General features: G+C 40.3%; 1 protein-coding gene across 1 annotated transcript in view; it reads left to right on the forward strand.

Annotated features, from left to right (window-relative positions):
- MSH4 (mutS homolog 4) overlaps positions 1 to 21,699 on the forward strand; it is a 61,703-nt gene that overhangs the window by 16,110 nt on the left and 23,894 nt on the right. Inside the window, exons 5-9 of the mRNA XM_089515467.1 lie at positions 1,060 to 1,175; positions 6,091 to 6,264; positions 8,341 to 8,513; positions 18,436 to 18,503; positions 21,172 to 21,246. Coding sequence (XP_089371593.1) covers positions 1,060 to 1,175; positions 6,091 to 6,264; positions 8,341 to 8,513; positions 18,436 to 18,503; positions 21,172 to 21,246 — 606 coding nt within the window. The remainder of the gene's footprint in view (positions 1 to 1,059; positions 1,176 to 6,090; positions 6,265 to 8,340; positions 8,514 to 18,435; positions 18,504 to 21,171; positions 21,247 to 21,699) is intronic.

The following is a 21,699-nucleotide window of genomic DNA, read 5'->3' on the forward strand; positions in this document are numbered from 1 at the left end:
TGGAAGCTGCAGCACAGCTGCAGCGCATTTTAAGACTCCTAACCCTAACCCTAACCCTAGAGCAACATGTACGCATGCGCTGCTTGGAAAGTTTGGACTTTAAAGTGAGTCCCTACACACATTCCTGTGCCATTTTCACCTAACAATAAAAAAACCCTAAAACTTTAAATATTTACATATGTACAAGGGAGGTGATGGGGATGGCAGGGGGATAGCGGTGGCAGCGGCGACAGCTGTGGCTGCGCATTGCAGATTCAGCAGGAGCACGGGGACCAAAGGAGAGGAGGCATCCATGATGCTGGTGACACTGGCAAAGTGCAAGAGGACAAGGATGCCAACACCAGCTGATCACCAGCTGGCAGGAGACCACCATTGTTCTTGGGCAGAGCAGGGGAAAAAGTTTTAAAGGGGCTTGGGCACTTTAAATGTGCCCATAGGCTTTCTGCCGCCGCTGCTTAGCGCTGCAGCTGCGCAGCTGCGCATCCACCAGCCGGCAAAGGGAAAAAAAAAGCCCCGTTTTTGGCCGCCCGTGAGGAAGCTGCCTCTCTCTTTGCAGCGTCCTCCGAGGCGGCGGTTTGGAAACTGCGGGTCAGAAACGGCCCCAGGTGAGGCGTCTTCACTACCCCCCATGTGGAAGCCCCATCTCCTGAGCCACGCCCCCGGGGCGGGCAGTCTGGAAGCTCCGTATTCAGCAGAATACACCTCCAAGATGTCTTCCCCTGCCCGTTTGTATCCCGCCTACATGTACCTAAAGCAGCATTCCAACATTGTCTCTTCAGGGGAGTTTATAAGCAGTTTCTGGTTCTGCCGCAGGGATCTGGTGATGACAAAATATTTAAAATAACTTTGGTCAACCCGTTGCACATATGTGGCTTTAAACCACACCCACAGCAAAATATAAATGTTCACATTTGATTTCTACTAGTATTTTGGCTTAAATAGTTACTGATGTGCGTGTGTGTGGGGGGGGGAGCAGTTATTCCACTGTCAATTATTTGAAAACATTGGAAGAACATTGAGGTTACCATCTATGATGCTGTTATCTTTGCTTGTTTTCAGAATGTGACTTTTACTACAGTTCAAAGAAAATATTTCAATGAAACTAAAGGATTGGAATATATTGAACAATTGTGTATACCTGAATTTGGCACTGTTCTAATGGAAGTTCAATCCAAGTATGTATGTAATTGAAATTAGCAATGTGCTTTTTGGCTTCTACACTATTAATTGCTTCATAGACTTGTAATTTACTTACAAGTTTTCTTCTTATTCTTATTATTATTATTAAGCTTTATTTTTATAGCACTGTACATTTACACAGTGCTGTACATACAATCGTTTTAATCAGATGGTTCCATGCCCTCAGGCTTACAATCTACAAAGACACGACACAAAAGGAGAAGGGAATGGTGATGGGAAAGGGAATCAGGTCCAGCATTTCTTCTCTCCCTCTGAGGCCGGGACCAAGGCAGATGGACTGGAGGGAGGGCTCTTCTTCTTAATCGAGGCCAGGCCCGATGGAGCTGGCTCTGCTTTTTCACTCTCTCCAGGCCGGATGGTGTCAGTTACCATGGAGGGAGGGCTCTTCTTCTTGATCTTTAATTTTCACTCAGTGGTTTTAAACTACAGTGATAATACAGCTGATATTACTACAATGATATTAATATACATATCAGTTTAAATTTAATATAAAAATGCACAAAATATATTAACACTTGCTATTACTGTATATACTCATGTATAAGTCTAGAAATTTTAGTCAAAAAATTGACTCCAAAAACTTGTGTTGACTTATCCATGAGTCAATGTAAGTACTGCACTGTACTTTAATGCTTATTAAAAAAGGAACCATTCCCTGGTGAAAGGCAAGAGTATCATCTGTTCTGGAAGCACTCACACCCCCTTTATATTCTCTCATCTATGAAGCCTTTAGTATGAGCACAAATGGTTATGCCTGCTGGAATTTTCTATGTTTTCTAGCACTGTTTTCCTTTGCTTCATCCTTTGCATCCTTTGTTAAACAGCCCTAAGTTTTAGTCTCGACTTATCTATGAGTCATATCAAAATCCATAATTTTGGGCCCAAAATCTGCTCTCAACTTATACATGAGGTCGACTTATAGTCGAGTATATGCGTAGGTATTGATTTGGATCAATATATTGGGTATATGTATTTTTATCTGGCTTGAATCCAAGGAAACATGAATGAAATCCCAAGGTTTTCCCCTTCAAGTCTATCACCACTGCCCCTCTAAAGATGATTCATGACATTCAGAGATTGTCTGGATAAGTGTGGGAGGGGACACAGAGTACTGCTGTGTGTGGCAGCAGGGGAAAACAACAGGAATCAGCCTGTCATGCACAAAAGCTTCTTGTCTTTGGTCCAAGAGCAAGTTGGACTCCATGATAGCTTTTGCTTCCAGTGCTTCTGTAATCATCTTTCTAACAGACAGTTTTATCACATAACAAAAGAAAACTGAGCTGCAGCAAGAGTGAAGCAGCTTTCTCTTTTCCTTCTCATGATATGTCTGAAGTATAACAGCCTTTGTTTTGTCATCTTGGCTTCCAGGGAGATTTTATTACAGTATTTCATTAAAGGAAGAGTGCATTACAGTAGTATTATTGAGAGGTTACCAGTGCATGGACTGTTGTAGCTAGTTGTCACAGTTGGTGCACCAGTTGAAGCTGGTGCCAAGTACTCCAAGCTACATAGTCCACTTGGGCCTTCAGTGACAGGGATGGATTTAGGAGCACTCCCAAGAGACCTACTTGCCCCATCCAGTGCAGCTCCATCCAGAACAAGCTGCTTACCCAATTCCCGGACCAGAGAATCACCAGTCCACAGAGGAGATTATCGCACTGGCTGCCTTTTCCCGATCTGGGCATGGGCTGAAACCGGGCTGGGACTGTGTCTTATCACACAACTCCATGCCCAAATCATTACCATCCCATGCCAGATCTGGACTTCTCCCATACTTAGATAAAACACTTATTTTCCATTCTTAGTAAAGTAATGGGAGACGTTCCAATGGGTACGGGATGGTAACAATCTGGGCACTGGCCTCAGCCCTTGTTGAGATCAGGAAAAAAGCAGTGTAATAATCTCCAAAGACTTTTTAATTGGCATTTAGCTTCAGTTTACTGGCCCTCATCCAGTCCATTACAACATCCAGGCACTGATCCAGGACCTGCACAGCTCCAACTGAGTTTACTAAAAAAACTGAATTTACTAAGTCTGAGCTCAGTGTTCTGCGTAATGTAGGCATTTCTAAAATATTAGGAATATTTTACATATTCTCTGTATCATGACAAAAGCCCATTTCCATACTGTCTAAATTGTGTTTCCAAGTGTCTTACCTCAGAGGCTAATACTATTTATTTTCTTTATCATGTCTTCATCCATGACAGATGGTTCTTGAATATAATCAGATGCACCCACTAGGAGATTGTATGTCATTCCTGTAGAACAAACACACTTGATAACTTTATCTGTGAATAGAAAATTATTTCAGATGGTGTACCACCTGCAATCTGCCTTACTCTTTTCTCAATGCATAATAATTGATTAAGCAGCAAATCAAACCAGGGTCCAACTTGTTCAGCATTTTTTCTTCCAAACAGTAGTCAAACAGATGTCTCTAGAAAGCTCACAATCTAGGCAGTCTGCCCCCCCACAAAATCTGGTAATTTATGGCTTTGCCTGACAAATAAATACTAATAAATACAGCATTGAAAAACACAGGACACTCAGTTTCCATGTGCTTATCATGGTTAACAACAGTAGGAACTACTGCTTCTTTCTCCCTGCTTCCTGCTTATCATCATAATATTAGTAACAGACTTTAAAATAATTATATACGTCTCTTCCACTCTCAGTTATGAAGATGGCTTAAAAACTATATTTAAAATGTAACTGCATACAAAATACACCCTATTTTTAAAAGTAATAGAAATGATAAAGTAGTCACATACTAATGTGAAGTCGAAGGCTTTCATGGCCGGCATCCATGGTTTTTTGTGGGTTTTTCGGGCTATGTGGCCATGTTATAAAAAAATTTCTTCCTGATGTTTCGCCAGCATCTGTGGCTGGCATCTTCACAGATGCTGGCGAAACGTCAGGAAGAAAATTTTCTAGAACATGGCCACATAGCCTGAAAAACCCACAAAAAAACCATAGTCACATACTACTTTCAGAGCTTTAACCGAAACTTATTTATGTCACTGTGACATAAGCTTAGGTAAACAACAGCATTTTGAGAAACGTTGTAGAATCTTTGAGACTAACTGCAAGATGCAAAAGCTTCTATGAAACTTCATGCTGCCAACTTGTTTCTTTCACTTAGTTTCAAAGGTGCTACAAGATCTCTCTACGTACTGATTCTACAGACTAGCAAGGCTGTATCTTTGAACAGCGTTTTGACTTAGCTTACAAAAGCCATCAGTTTGGATACTAGTCAGTGGACTATAGAGAATTCCAGAAACAATGTGCCATTATAGAAAAGGTGCTTCTGTAGATACAGAAAACTAGATGTGAACCTTGAAGCTGGCCTTATTAGCCACACAGGGCCTGAACAGATGGAGAGAAAAAACCAGATCAATCCTGTTCTTTCTAAAACCAGGTGGAAACCCTGTTGTTTGCATGGCCTGCTGCAAAGGTGGACCAAACACCTAGGGCAGTCTGCACCATGCAGCATCAAGCCGCACTGCTTGTTTTTTTTCCCCTGCCTCCCCACCATGCATGCACACCATTGCACAAACACACCACCTGATCTCCAATTACTTCCCTCTTTCTACCCAGCTGCGATCCCACTGGACACCCCATGTGACCAGCCACCCAATCACATGAGCAATTTATCACCCATAAAGTGCATTGGTATGCCCAGTGACACATTGGAAAAACACAATTATGGAAGTCTCCCATCCATGTCCACTTCCCTCCTTCACACCCCCTGTTGGACTATCTAGTTTGTGTATGTTTTAATTACATCCATTGTGTTATTGGGGACCTGACGTCTTTGCATTGGCAAATGTGTTTGAACACTATGTTTGGTGGTCACTATGTAGACTTGTCTGCAACTGCACGGTGTGTGGTAAGTTCCTGAGGCTGTGAGACACGAATCAAGGAACACGAGAGACAATACAGACTGTGTCAGGCAGAAAAATCAGCAGTAGCAGAACATATTATAAACCATCCTGGGCATAACATGCTGTTTGAAAACACTTAAATTTTGGACCATACCAACAACTATCAGGTCAGAATGCACAGGGAAGACATTGAAATCCATAAACACCTGGACAATTTCAACAGGAAAAGAGAAACCCATAAAGTAAACAAAGTTTGGCTACCAATCCTGAAAAACACCAAAATCAAGACTCAGCAAATGCAAATGAAAACCACCCAGGATGAGGGGGGGGGGATTCCCAGCAGACAATGGATCATTAAGTAAATGGACACCCTGTAGGCCTTGCCATTCAACAAGAGAACTATACACAGTTTAATAATAATAATAATAATAATAATAATAATAATAATAAATTTATTTTTATACCGCACCTTCCAAAGATCAGGGCGGTTTACAGCAGGATAAAAACAATACAGGTAAACAACATACAATTAATATAAAAATACATACAGTGAGATAAAAATAAACTAAAAGCCCGGTTAGCCAATCCTCTTGCTCTTAAAGAGGAAGGGAGGTCTGTTAGGACTTAATCGGGGAATGCAGACTGAAATAGAAAGGTTTTTAGGTCCTTTCTAAATTGGGCCAGGGAGGTGGCCGAGCGGAGCTCTGTGGGCAGCATGTTCCAAAGGGCCGGGGCGGCGATGGAAAAAGTCCTACTCATGGTGGAGGTAAGCCTAGCCCCTGGTACCCTAAGTAATTGCAAATCATTTAACATGCAAATCATCTCAAAACCAGCAGTATATATACCCCACTCTCTTCCGTGCCAGAATTCTCTGAAGATGCCAGCCACAGCTGCAGAAAAAAACTCCTCTAGAACACGGCCTGATAGCCCAAAACCCCCACAAAAATTATAAATGAATACAACTTAATTTTTGATATTTTGTTTATTTTGTCCTATTATTTCATAGGTATTACTGTCTGGCAGCTGTTGCAGCTGTTCTGAAATATGTTGAATTCATTCAAAATTCAGTGTATGCACCTAAGTCACTTAAGATTCGTTTCCATGGAAGTGAGCAAACAGCAATGATTGATTCAACATCTGCCCTAAATCTTGAATTGATAACTAACAATAGAGATCCTAGGTAAGATTTTTTTTTGTTTCATATATCTAATCTGTGGAGAAGGGAGAGAGGATAATTTTATATTTTCAGTTTAATGCACTGTTAAATATAAATATTTATCTGGAAAAGCAACAAAGTTTGTTTTTCAAGTGAAAATATATTTTAAGTCATTATAATTTTAAAAAATAAACTGGAATGTGCACAGATTAAGGATAGAGGTGCCATCCAACCCTTATGTGATGCCCCACCATATTTTCCTGGAAGTAATTATCCAATAGCTAGGGACAATTTTCTGATGTGTAGGGATGGGGTGGAGGAAAACAGTGTTAAAGTTGCATCTCAGAGTTGTTATTTTTTTGGCTGAAAAATTGTTTTCTTTGGGGGGGGGGGGGTTAAAAGGAAAAAAATCCTGATATTGTAATATTAGGGGGGTTGGTGGGGGTCTGGAAGGAGTCCCAAGGACAGTACAGACCTTTCTGGTGATCTGTGCAACCAGTAGGTCACAAGATTTCCACCCTGATACTGTCTTTCAGGCCAGTATCCAATATAGGCCATTCTGATTATTAAAAAAACGAGAGAAGAAAATCTAAATATTTCCAGTTTTAAGAAAGGTGAAGGAGGAACAATTTCATTTATTTTTGTCTCCTGCTTTGTTTTTCTGATTCATTACCCCATTTGCTTGGGAGTAAGTCCCACTAAACTCAGTGAGGCATACCTCGGATCAGATTTGCATAGGATTGCCCAATTAATCTCTGACTCCCTTCCCTAGGGATGCCTTCTAAACCTTTGGGTCTATTTTCAAATTGGTTGAAACATGGTGTTGATGTTGCAATTGTGCTTTGTTTCTATCTTAGCTTGACCTCTCTTTCTTCCTGCCCCCACTACAGAAACAAATGGTAAATGTGGCAGCAGGTTCAATATATTGCTAATGTAAATTTTTGTGAAGCCAATTCTTATTTCACTTGATGAAGCAAACAATTCTGGTACATGTCTGCTTCTTGATAACAAATGATATACTGTGCAAATGATCAGTTAATTTTTTTCTCACTTGTTCATCTGTTCTAATCACAACACTTTCATTTGGAACAGTCTGAGTAAATTATTTCCTTTTCACTGAGAAATAAAATTTATTCATCTGAACAAAGCTTTGTAATGTATTTACAATCACACACTAATAGGCAATATTCACAGCTTGGATCTTTAACACATGCATATCTATATGCTGAAAGTGTTTTATTATATACTTGTTGCATAATAATTGCTGAATTCTCTCTTGCACTGATAGCCTTCTGCTCATAAATAGCAGGTTTAGAACAGGTCTTTGTAGCAGGCCATCGTCTTTGCTCCTGCCCCCTCCGCCCCAAGTTGCTTTTGTGCTGAGTGTACTTGATGTGAAACGTTATTCATGGCTGGCCCTTCATGCTTTTCCTTGTGGTGCAAGCATTCACAGATGAGACCTTGAAAGAAGCAGGCTAGATGCTATCTCCATAATGTTAATTTTTAAAAGCTCAGTTAATAGAGATGAATTCATTCTGAATAAATATGCATAGAGTTGTGCTATTAATATAATGTGGTGTCATACAGCACTGATTTTCCCCATAGCCAGGATTGTTCTTTATTCAGAAGTAAGTCCTATCATGATTTTTTTTCAATGTCAGTGAGAAGTTTCCTGTTTGAAAAACTTTTGTGTCTTATTGCTTCCCACTGAATGTTATTTATCTATAAAAATGAATAGAACAAATGAGAAGGAATCAGCAGCAGTACTTATTTACCAACCCATAGGAACAGAAATGGGCACAGAAGGAATTAAGATTAACGCCAGCTGTGATCAACTGGAAGCAGTAAAACTGGAAGTATTTGAAAACAGGATGCTATTAGTTACAAGCACTTGAGCCTGAAAATCATCAATAGATATTTGCTATTGATGGCTATATTGGATTGGAATACAGGTGTTTTTTATTGTCAAAAAGATTGAAGGAGCAACTACCCAGCCTTGAAGTGTGACTTGTGCATATGCATTATCTGTTGTAAAAAATGAATTTACATAATAATGTGTACAATTAAATTGGCTTTATTTTGTGTGTGCTGTCTTCAAAGGAATGGCCACACTCTTTTTGGTGTTTTGAACTATACTAAAACACCAGGGGGAAGCAGAAGACTTAGATCTAATATTCTAGAGCCTCTGGTTGATGCTGATACCATTAACACAAGATTGGATTCTGTCCAAGAGCTTCTTCAGGATGAGGAACTTTTTTTTGGTCTTCAGTCAGGTAATCAAATATTGCTTTGTAAAAGGGGTAAAATATTTCTGGTATTAAAAAATTGGTCAAAGTATCATACTTGTGTTTCCCATAACTGTTGAGAAGATGAATGCATCATTAGAATAGTCTCAGTTTATAACTGTGATTTAGGTCAAATGCAGGAGATTATGATTAGATCATTAAAAGGGTATTTATTGCAACTTTAATGTGGGCACAGGATAACTAAATTTGATTGAAGCAGAAGAGTGATGCTGAGGAAAAGTTGCCCAACTCTTCCTCCTTAAACTATGGGGCTTTCTACACGGACATTTGGGACGTCCTCCGGACGTCCCATTTTAAAAAAGGGGCGTCTCTTTTAGACGCCCCATGGTCTAGTACGGACTCCGTCCGTACAAGATGGCGGCGCCCCTTCTACATGGGCGCCGCCATCTTTACGCATCGGACGCACAGCGTCCAGACGCGTCGCGCCGCTGCTGACGTAGCGAGCGCGCCCCTGGCGCCTCGCTACGTCGCAAACGCGACGCAAAAAGAAGCTCCATTTTGGAGCTTCTTTTTTCGGTCCGCGCGGGAGTCGGGCCGTTTGAAGGCTCCGGCTCCCCCGCGGACCTTCTGGCGGCGGTGCCAGACCGCTGCAAAGCGGCGGTCTGTACCCCGCCTATCTCTGCAAACAAACCACAGCAAACTGTTCTTACCATACAATCCTATATGTTGCCTAGGAAATAACTTTACTTAGGCTTACTGCCAGTTATGAGGATACAGAATTGCAACCTTATTGAACTGAGGAAAAATTTAGATATGAGTGCTGCTCCCATATTTGTCCTCCTGGAAGACTACGCTGCAGTGGGGGATGAAAACACTGATGAAACACTATGGGAGAAAAAGGCTTACCTTCATTAGTATAATTACTCCAATAAAATTTAGAGTTTATTGAAGTAAACGGAGGATGTGGTGATCTAGTTATTAATCCCCTGTGTTTTGTTTATGGCAGTCCTTAAAATAACACATTCATAATCAGGTGATGTGGTGCGGTATATTTTAAACTACAAACATTATTTGTGTCTCTGTATAGTATTATATGGCAAGTAAGGTTCTTCTTTATAGTGTCTGTGACTGGCACATAAGGATTGTCTGCACTTGTGCAATACATCATTTGGAACATTTTACAGTTGAATGATTGTTTTGGTAGCAGCCTGATTCTCCTCAAAATGCACATTTGGGGCTGGTTCTTGCTTTTGCTTCCACTGTTTTATCATCCACCACAGCATCAGTATCAACAGGGACACACTCTCCAGAATTTTTTTACTTCAGCATGCTTAATAGACCAATTGGACAGATACTTGGTTTTGACTAACATGTTTGAGTATTATCTTGTCATCATTCAATTTTATGTTTTGGTTGGTTCCACAATCACCATTTTAAAGGTTTAAGGCTCCAAAAAGGAACTTTAAGTATTGAGGGAAAGTCCCATAAGCAGTCAGTCCTGGTACTTCTTGTGTCTCAGGAAAGAGCATGACATGGAACGTGTTCTCATTGTCAGGCATTAACTATGCAGGCATGTAACATTAATTGTTCCAGACTGAAAGTGTTTTTGTACTACTGAGCTTTTGTTTACACTCTTAACTGATAGCTGCTATGGACCATTTGCAGAGCATATTATAGCTGCTATGGACCATTTGCATTTGCAGAGCAGACTATATCTGCTCTGGACCACCAGCATCTGTTGAGCTACCATCTACAAACTACAAAGCATCAGTGCCATTGACAGCCTCAGTATTGAGGGAAATGTAGCATATGTGGTATTGTTTGCATTTCTGTCTTCTCAGACACCAGGATATGTCCATGTTCTACCAAACTAAGAGTAGAATTGAGCAAGCCAATTCACACTTCTATGGGTGGTTCACCTGGATCTTGGAAAGAAGAAGAACAGAAGCTACATAAGAAAAAGATGGATTTAATGATGTGGATGGTCCTCCTGATTTCATGCTATCCAAATAGCAGATATGGTCTCAATTCAACCCCTCAATACAGTCAGTGAACATTCAGTTTAAGAAAACTCGATCAAGACTACATCATATTCAGTCTTTGGGTTCCTCAGCATCCAGTGTGTCAGTCTGGACTGACGTGTAGGGCTGTCATTAATCTTGGTAGCTGCCACCTTTGAAACTATCATTCTTAAATCTCCAGTATTAGTATTCAAGAAGGCTGAACAAGAGCTGTTAGGTATATCCCCTGATGCAGCCACCTTTTAAATCAATAAATCTCCTTTTAAATGGAGAGATTGTGGAACGTACTCCAAAAGAAGTACTACGTGATATGATGGCCACTAGCTCATTGGTACCAAAAAGAGATTTACCAAATCCACAAAGGGGCTCTCACCTTTTGACGAGTACTTCATTATATGCATAAATGTGCTAATGTTTTTCCATCTTCAAGGTAACATGTAAATTGATCCTGCTGCAGGGACCAGAGCTTTTAGTCTTGACATATTCACAGAGCCTTTTGTCTTGAAAGTCCCAGTTTCTAGATAGATATCACAGATCTTAAAGAGGAAGAAGATAGTACTTTCATCATTCACTGGACCATATATTGAAAGGAGTAGAGAGTCCTTGCATTATCATTATAGAAGATCCCCCTCTAGATACTATATTGATGGTCCTTAACCACAGGGTCCTAGGAGTATCATGAATAACTTCCCTATAGTGAGCCAGAGATTATATGAAGATAACATCCCTATAGATTTCCATCCATAGTGTACTTAACTAGAGTGAGACTCACTGGTTTGATTTTGACATGTTTAACATTACCACAGATTTGGCAGCGTCTTCCAGTGGAACAGATCACTCAGCCATCCGCCTCAACAGTAGCAACTAAGGGGCTGTGCATACCGGCCATTAAGGCCGGCCTTGGGTGGAGTCGGGGCATGGCATCTACATGATGCACACTCCAACTCTGGCCCCAGGGCAGCATGATGCCGCATGTCGCTCCACATGGCTCATGGCATCACGGCACTCTTCTGGTGTCCACACGATGGCAGCACCAAAGGAGTACCTTAAAGCTCCAGCGCCACAGCTATCGTACCCTGGAAAGGCCCGATTGGGGCCATTGTGTGCAGTTGCTGTGGCCCCAATCCAGGCAAGCTGGAGGCGGCTGCAAGCCCTTCTTTAGGAATGGTCAGCACAGCCCCTTAGGCACCAATTGTGTCTCAAACTTTAACAAGATGTGGTCCTGCCTGTTATATCACTGTCAGGTTCACAATTGAGTATCATACCTAACTCACATTCAGTTTGGGATAGTCATCCTCCAGCAATTCAAACTTCTCAAGTTGTGAAGGTACCTAATCCAGGAAATCACAGCAACTATCAGTCAGAACAACCACTTAAGGAATCTGCAGAGACTTCCCATTCAGATTCTTAGGGGCAGAAAATGATTCAGCTTCAACATCAACAACCTAAGAACTAGTGGATCAGAGAATCCTTCTTCGCTATCCGATGATATTCATCCTTTGCACAGAAAATGCTAAGGATAGCAAAATCACTCAAACTGCATGATAAATAACCAGAACCTATAGTAACAGATCCTGTGAATTCAACTTCAAAAGGCTCATCCAACAGCAGCCCCACTGTCTTTTGTGGAGGTAGTGTGTCACCATGGATGGGTAGATATAGTGGAAGAACAGTGCCCCATACTGTAGATTGTAGTGGAAAACCCATAGCCTTTAGAAGACAAGCATAGCTAAGATCTCCCTGAGGCTGACAGCATGTTTTCCTAATATCACATTACAAGAGGCAGGAAAGAATAATAAGAATAAGAATAATAAGAATAATAAGAAGTTTTATTTCTATTTTCCCACCTCTTCCGATGGATCGAAGTGGGATTACAACAGTATTTCAACAACTCATATCTAAAATTACAAAATGTCTAAAATTACAATTTAAAAACAATTTAAAACCTTGTAATAACAAAGTATGACAGTACAATATGTAAACGACAATACATCCTGTGATAAAGTTATCTTAATTTTTCCTGAGGTGAAGTTTTCTTCGGATTTTATAGGAGATCAGGGGGGTATGCTTGCCGGAAGAGGTGTGTTTTTAGTGCCTTCTTAAAGGCATCTAAAACTGGAATCCTTCTGATCTCTTCCGGAAGATTGTTCCAAAGCGTGGGAGTCATAGCTGTGTATGCTCTTTGGGAAGTAGTTACTAGTCTGACTTTTGTGTGAACCAGTAGATTCTTCCCAGTTGTTCTGAGAGTGTGGGGCGGATTGTACCAGTAGAGGTGTTCCCTCAAGTAATTCGGGCTCAAGCCATATAGGGCTTTAAAGGTAATGACCAACACTTTGTACTGCGCCTGGAAGCTAATTGGTAGCCAGTGTAGAGATTTTAACACAGGTGTTATGTGGTCTGACCTGGGAGTTCCGGTGACCAACTTGGCTGCTGCGTTTTGGACTAGTTGAAGCTTCTGAACTTGGTACAAAGGTAGCCCCATGTAGAGCGCATTGCAGAAATCTAAATGAGAGATTACCAGTGTGTGTGCCACAGTTTCAAGGTCCTTTTGGTCCAGGTAGGGGCACAGTTGGCGTATCAGCCGAAGCTGGTACCAAGCACTCCTGGCCATCACATCTACTTGAGATGATAATTGTAGAGATGAATCCACGAGTACTCCCAAACTGTGAACTTTGTCCTTTAGGGGAAGTGTGACCCCGTCTAGAACTGGATGGCAAATTTCCCTGCCTGGACTTGGGGTACCTATCACGTGTACCTCTGTTTTCTCTGGATTCAATCTGAGTTTGTTTTCCCTCATCCAGTCCATTACTGACCCTAGGCAGGTGTCCAGAGGAGAGATACCATCCTTAGTCACTGTATCAGTCAGAGACATGGAGAGATAGATCTGGGTGTCATCAGCGTACTTTTAACACCGCGCCCCATGTCTCCGGATGATCTCACCTAGCGGCTTCATGTAAATTTGAAACAGCATGGGGGACAGAATGGTGCCCTGGGGGATGCCAGATGTCAGCTCTCTTTTGCGAGAGCAGCTGTTCCCCAGCCTCACCATTTGGAATCTACCCGAGAGGTAGGAGCAGAACCACTGGAGTGCAGTGCCCCCGATACCTAACTCTCTCAGGCGTTCCAGAAGGATACCATGGTCTATGGTATTGAAGGCTGCTGAGATGTCCAAGAACACCAACAGGGTCACACTTCCCCTGTCGATGCCCAGACGGAGATCACTGACTAAGGCGACCATGACTGTCTCAACTCCATAACCTGCCCTAAAGCCAATTAGAAATGGGTCCAGATAATCGGTTTCATCCAAGACAGCTTGGAGTTGGAAGGCCACTGCCCTCTCGATCACTTTGCCCAAGAATGGTAATAAAGAGACCAGTCTATAGTTATTTCTGATCAGGGGGTCTTGGGAGGGTTTCTTTAAAAGTGGTTTCACCATCACTTGTTTCAGAGTAGATGGAAATATTCCCTCCCGAAAGGATGCATTTATTATAAGCTGTAAGGATGTTTTTATTGCATCACCTCCCTGAACGGTCAGCCAAGAAGGGCAAGGATTGAGAGGGCAAGTTGTCTTCCTTACGTTTCCAAGGAGCTTGTCCACGTCATTGGTATTTACAAACTCAAGGTGATCCAGTTTACTCCTGTTTACAGTGTCACTTGTTATCTCTCTTATTGATTCTGCCGAAATGCCAACGTCAAGATCAGCCCTTATCTCAGAGATTTTATCAGCGAAGAAATCATTGAAAGCGTCACAGCAGGCTGTAGTGGGTTCTAGTAAAGGGTTCAGGGTGGAAGGTAGTTGAGTTAACTCCTTAACCGCCTTGAACAGCTCTGCTGGACTAGACTCCGCCGATGCAATCAGTGCAGCATAGAACGAATTCTTTGTTGCATCAATTGCCACTCTATAGGAACGCAACATCTTCTCTTGACAAAATTTTATAAGAAGGATTTGCCTTTGTCTTCCTCTGAGACAGTGTGACTTGTCCATGGTAACTCAGTTGGTTTTCATGACCGAGAGGAAATTTGAACCTTGATCTCCAGAGTCCTATTCCAACACCCAAGCAACTACACCATGCTGGTTCTCCTAATATTGATATTCAGCATCTAAGATGTATTGCTTAAGTGGTGTTCTAGATGTCTGAAAATCCATTGAGATAAGATGTCCAGAGGGGAGACCATATAGCTGGAGCTTCTGGGAAATCTTTAGAGACCATCTTGATTTGAAACTACGTACTCTGTAGGATAAGGAAAACTACATCTCCAGGAGAGAAAAGCAACTTCAGCCAGAAGTTGAATATGGCAAACCATACTGTAGTTTCATTCTTCTGAAGGTCAACTTCTAAGTGGAGTATTGTGTTTGAAATTCAAGAGGTCACTTGAAGGATACTCCTCAAAAATGTGGATTGCACTACCTCAGAATTATAGAAATTAGAATAAGGGCCCAATTGTGCACAGTATAAAAGCTGATTTAATGGTTTGGCCTCAAACAGCCTACGCAGTTATGGGTAAGCAATTTGTTCTTAAGTGTCTATATGGAGATTAGGTAGCGGGTGTATAATGTTAGGTGAAGTGAATTTGCATATGGATAGTTATTGGCTGAGACTGAATGAAAATGGAAAATATTAAAAATGATGTGAGAAAGCAGATGAGAGGGTTATGGTAGATAAGATTCAGAGTTTGAAGGTGAGGGGAGAGAGACCAGAGATTGTGACTGAATGAGGCAAGATTGTTATATAGCTGAATAGTTTGTTAGTAGTGTACTAAAATGAAAGAAACTGCAAGTGTTTATGTTCTGGGGTAAAGAAAGAAATAATATTCATGTAACATCTTACCTATATAAAAGTGTGTGTGTTTGTCTGCCTCTATCATTGCTCTAGGACCATAAAACCAAAACATCTGAATGTTACCTATGATAGTTACTTTTGTTATTAAAACATATTAGTGGATTGTAATTAATTAAAAACTGTCCTAAATCCTATTTTAATAAACAAAGAATAAATTAATTGAATCGACTCTACCTTGATAAATCAGTGCTTATGGTAGTTTTCTTAATTCAGTGGTCTAACTCTAGTTGAGGCTAACAGTAGGTTTCAGGAAATTGACCATGCCTTGAAGTACCACGTTGAGTTTGCCACTTAACACCAGGGTTCTTGGAAGTAAAAGACCTCATAAACCTTGAGATTTCTTCCCAATACTTACAAATTGTTATGTATGCTCCTAGAACCTAGCTACTTAAATCTAGCTTCTTCTGGGTTCCCTTGACGGAACAACAGAGATCCTACTGTTGTTTTACTCAGTTGTTTGGAGAACTTTGCATGCACTTTACTCCAAATAGGAGAGAGAGGTGAGGGGGAATTAGAAAAGTTGGATACGGATTCTCCGAGATGTGGTCTAAAAAGTAATGTTTCCAAGTTATGTCCTGTCTAAATTTGGGAACCTAACTATAGGAAATTTAAAAGAGAAAATCTGCTGATTCCTGGTAGGGGTGGAGGCCCAAAGTTCCCTAGTCCTGCCATTATGTCTGGTTGATTTCCACCTGGCAGGGAATAGTCTTTACTGATAAAGGCTCTTCAGGTGCAGAAAGTACTTGGAGAGCATCTAGCTGTGAATCCTGGGAAAACCCCAACCCTGGACTTTTGCCCAGTGTATTTCCACCTGACCTAGGAAGACATGACCTTGACTGATTCCAGCTGCTATAAAACCATGAGCATGAAGGCTTAGGTGACAAAAGGGTTGAAGAAGCACCAGGGTGGATGAAGAAAAAGAAGAGCAAGCAAGAAAAAGGAGGGTAGAGAAGAACATGGTGGCATAACTAATTTTTTTAATCAACTGGGTACTTTCACTTGTATGTAATACAGTTACATTTATTAGTTAACATAACAATGAATGCTGCCTGGTCACTAAGCAGGAGCCACTAACTAGAACAGCCTTATATGCAAACATAGAAGTAATGGATAGTGTGTGGATCCTGGTGGCAGCAACACCCTCAGATGGGATTTCTAAAGATGATGGTATTCTATAGATAACAATGGCCTGTTACAGACTGCCAAAATAAAGCTGCTTCGGGTCTCTTTGGAGGTATGCTGTTTAAATGATGCATGCATCCTAAGAATCTGGAAGCTGCACCAAAGCTGCACTCCAGTGCTTAGGAATGGAGTGTGGCTTTGGTGCAACCTCCAGACTCTTAGGACCCATGCATCATTTAAATAGCATACCTCCAAAGAGACCCGAAGCAGCTTTATTTTGGCAGTCTGTAACAGGCCAATAGTGCGGTCATTAAAGTATGTCTGTTAAGGGACTGTTAGGGAGGCTGAAAAATAAAAGTAATATATAAATGAACTCTATATAAAAAATGCTACTTATATAGAGAGACTTTTAGAGTAAAGGAGGAATGAGAAATGCAGCTTTATCACTTGAAAATAAACTTCTATAACTGCTGCTGAAAACTTTTGAAACTAATTTTAATTTTATATTGCTGATCTATATATGTATGCATGGTTCATTGATTGCTTAGGAGAACATTGATGTAAATATGTTTATTTACTATAGTCAGAGATATATTTTGTGATGTTACATTTACATATTTTTATTTATACAGTAATCTCTCTTGGTTATGCTGATGCTTCAAATTCATTTAAAGCAGTTTAGGAAATTTTTGTTGATGCTGGAATGGATTAGACTGGGACATTAATAAAGTAATATTAGAGAGAGAGGTACTGGGTGTTGCGTGTCTGTCATGGCAGAGGCCCCTGCTGTTCCCATTCTGCTGTTCTCTATACAAGGAGAAAGACCCATGCTATGTAACAGCATAGATCTCCCCAGAGTTTGGAAAGGTTTTTTTTTTCAAAATAATTTTTTTCTGTTAACTATTACAGTATTTGAAAAACAACCTGTTTCTATTATTCATTATGATGATAAAAACAGTTGACTCATCATGTTATTTTTCAATGCTCATTACTTTCCCATTGCTTCCTGTTATGTCAGTTACCCTTAGTATCCTATGGCATAACTCTTAAAAACATCCTGCCTGTTAAAATGGCCTCAAATGTAATTCATGAAAAATAACTAGATCTCTTACTCATTACCCCAATAAAGTAACAATAAAGTGCTCTCACTTGTTACCGAGATGGTGTCTGCATGGGCCTGGATATTCTGGGAGCAGTCTGGAGTATCCTAGTCCTAAAGCTGTCTCGGTCTCCCCCTCTCCCACCCCCATTACTTGGGGCCTTCCATTTCGACACCAAGCAGCTGTTTACATGTGCATCTCACTGTGCCATTCAATGCCAGCACTGCTGCCATACACTGCACACTATGAGGTCAAAATGAGGCGCGTAGCCTTGATAACAAGGCTGGGCACCTTGTTCTGACCTCAGAGTGAGCGACATGTGATGGTAGTATCAGGAGGCACAGCAGGACACATTTTAAACAGTCTCCTTGTGTGTAATGGAGAGCTCTGGAGCAAACAGATTTTTAAAAATACTGTACTGTACATTTTAACAGGTATATTGTTTGTGAACAGGCTGGACTTATCAGACTGTTCATGCCTGATTCAGGGATTGGGCCCTGCATTGTCCAGTTTCCCTGCCAAGAGGACAATGAGTGGCTGTTTGTCCCATGCAGACAGGGGCCTTTTTTTGAAAATGTATTTTAGTTTCAGTTCTGCTTTTGGTCAAAGGAAACTACTTATAGTTATCAGTTTTAATCTCTGGGTCTCTTTGGCTGAAAAGCCCAGGGAGATATTTACTACCACCTTGCTCCCTGGCTAGCACTAACCAGTAGAGCTGGGGTTTAATTGGTTGGTCTTGTTTGTAATTCCCCACTAGTCCCACTCAGGTTTGTTCTGTCTGTCCTAGGGACAGCAATGTGATCAAATTCAATACATTGCCTTATTTTATTTTTGTTTGAGCTGAATGATTTGTTTGACTTTTTAGTTATTTCAAGATTCCTGGACACTGAACAACTACTTTCGGTTTTAGTTCAAATTCCAAAACAGGATACGGTATGTTTATAAATACTTTTTAATTGATATGTATTGAATAGCTGTTATTTCTCTTTTTCACACACTTCAGTATTTATTGTGGGAAAAACTGATCCTTGAAAGATGCATTATGCAATCACAATTGATGGCATTATGCATTTTAAATTTGTGTACATTTATGATCAGAATAGGAATCACATCTAAATCCCCTAGATTTTCAGAAGTTGTAAGATACCAATATTAAACGTATAGAATGTCAGAATATAATGCAATAGATACTTTACATCACAACTTGTCAGAAGGCAGGGGCCAAAATTAAAATAGGCTAAACTTCTCCAGACTGCTGATAGGTTTTTAGTAGCTCACCTTTGAAGTAAATGTATAATTAATGAATAAACTATTTTACTTATTATTATTAATAATATAATTATTTCCACCCTGCTCCTCCTTTGCCCAGCCCTCTCCTTGGGAGAAGGCCAAGTAGTGGAGAAACCTAGAAGAGTGAACATTTGCTTGTTCTCCTCCATCGCCGCCTGCCTCTTTCCTGGGAGAAAGCCTAGATGTGAAGGAGGTTCAGCAGTATGTGTTTGCCCTTCCTCCTCCTCTGCTGGCTGACTTTTTCCCAGGAGAAAGCCCAGCTGTGGAGGAGGCTCAGGGGCATGCATTCGCTCTTCCTCCACCTCCGCCAGCTGGTTTTTTCTGAGGAGAAAACTGGGCAGTAGAGGCGCCTTGAAGTTGTAACAGACTACCCAAAATCCTTTGGTGGGCCACAAACAGCCTGCAGGCCATATCTTGTGCAGACCTGCTTTACATTATTCTGTTCTCAAAATATTTTAAATGTATTTCATTGGTTTTAAAAATCCACACAATGTGCTTAACTTTAATTCATTTATACACAGTATGCAAAGTGATCTTGTAGCAAATGCCTGCGCATCTGAGGAAGTAGACTCAAGTCTGCCAAAGGTCATACTTCCAGCTTGTCTCTTTCAGTTAGTCTCAAAGGTGCTGCAAGATCCTTTTGCATACTGATTTTCCAAACTAACAAGCCTATGTCTTTGAATTCAGTTATGCACAGCCATTCTATTCAGAAAAGTAAACTGTTTTTAATGTAATTTTATACCTTATAATGTTTTTATGAACTGCCATAGATACAGTTTTGTAAATTGAAAGTCAAGATTTAAATTACAATTTTTGGTAATTTTATATCTTATGTTGTTGTGAGCTGCCATAGATGTGCTTTTACAAATTGAATGGTAGGATATAAAGTATTTATAAAAATAAATAATGCATCCTGACTGTTTCTGAATGCTAAGTAATAACAAGAGTTTCCTATGTTATGAAGCTGAAACATTCCTGTTCTATGAAAGCATTTACTCAGTTATCTTATGCTGATTCCCAATGAAACATTCCTCCTAAGAGCTTACAGGTGCTATATCTTGGTTTTCATATCATTAAGTTAAATAATTTTTAAAGAACACATTGAATATGTTAATAGAAATGGGAAGTCCACAAAGAACTATAAAATAGATAAATGATATTGCCTTGCCCCCCCCCCCCCAGCAGTACAGTAAAGACGCTGAGAGGTTAGTTTTCAAGAGTTGTGTACCTTACAGGGTATACACTTCCTTGTCTATGAGTGGTGCTTTTTCACTGTCTCTATGATAGTCATAGGACCATTCCAGTTCTATATCAGAAGAAAACAAATGGAACCCTGCACTGCAAAATAGCAATAGATCTCCCAGCTCTAATAAAAATGTTCCTGATCAGAGTTTCACTTACAGTGGATGGAAGACTATTTGGGAAGCACTCCCTTTTTCTTTTATGTTCTCTGCAAAAATGATCCTTTTCTGTTTTCTCCTCTTGAAACATCCTGTACATTGTATATATGGTTATGAAGCGGAGGTTTTTAATTGCATGGATCACATACCCATTTCTCTCGATTTGTTCTTTCACGATTCTGTAAGCTGTTAGAGGCTCAAGTCCAATATCCTCTTAGCTGCCATTGTTTTCCTTTTTTATTTTTCTCTTGTTTTTCTGATTGATAAACTCAATATCCCAAGATACTCACCGGGCCTTCTCAAGCCCTTAAAATCATAATCATAATCATCATCCCCCACAATAATTTACAAATGAATGTATTTCTGTTTACCTGCATACTACCCCAAATATGCAAGAATGGTTACCTAATTTTTGTGTGGCTCTGTATTGTTTCAGTTTGAGAATAGGAGAGAGAATTACAAAAGAATGCAGCAGTGAGGGTTTAATGGTGTACGATTCTTACAAGATACAATCCTGCCCATTTATGTACGTCTAAGGAAAATATTTTGAATTATTGGATTATTAAGCATCTACTGTTAGTGACATTAGAGGCTGTATCTCTTGTTCTTTTCCTGTTATTATTCCATGTTGCTCTCCATTTTGCTTCAAAACTGACATTTATAGGATCACCTGATATCAAGGCTAGGAGAATCATAACGATACAACAGTGCCAACCTAGAAAAAGTAGGAATGAGTGGTTCAGTAAGAAAAAGAAATAAGTTAACATTTCTAATTAAACCTGCAGTGGAAATATGGGTGACAACTGAACTATAGGGAATAATAATGGTAAACACAAGAAAATCTAGGCCACTTTATGTTAAAGGAGCAATAAAATCATGATAAAGTGTATATCTTCTTTGCTTTCTAACAGTTTAATGCATCTGAATCGAAGATAACAAATTTAATTTATTTGAAGCATACCCTGGAACTTGTGGAGCCTTTGAAGGTATGTTCTATATAAATGCCAATTACTGTTATCACTAGATCCTAGGAATCTCAAACCAGAGATTCTTCTTGTCCCTAACATTTTGTATCACTATTTTATTTAGCCTTAGGAGTAATTTGCTATCTGTTGCATTTCACTGCCACCATCACAGAGGGTCAGATGTGGGGCTCTGTCACACTGTATAAGTAAAACATTATTACTCCACTTTAACTGCCATGGCTGCATCTTGTGGGATGCTGGGCGTTGTAGTTTGATGAGCACCAGAGCTCTCTGGCTGAGCCTTCTAAATAGTCCTGCATAAACTGCAAATCCCAGGATTCCATAGGATGGAACTATGGCAGTTAAAGTGGAATCATAGTGCTATAACTATATAGTGTGGTATGGCCTGTGGAACTGCAGGCACTAGCTTAAAGATAGATGGCTAGATGCCACTTTGTTCTCTAAAGTGCTTTA

The sequence above is a fragment of the Sceloporus occidentalis genome, unplaced genomic scaffold, assembly GCF_023333645.1.
Source record: "Sceloporus occidentalis isolate IW3139 unplaced genomic scaffold, rSceOcc1.0.p SCAF_3, whole genome shotgun sequence".
In the NCBI taxonomy this organism is placed as follows: domain Eukaryota; kingdom Metazoa; phylum Chordata; class Lepidosauria; order Squamata; family Phrynosomatidae; genus Sceloporus; species Sceloporus occidentalis.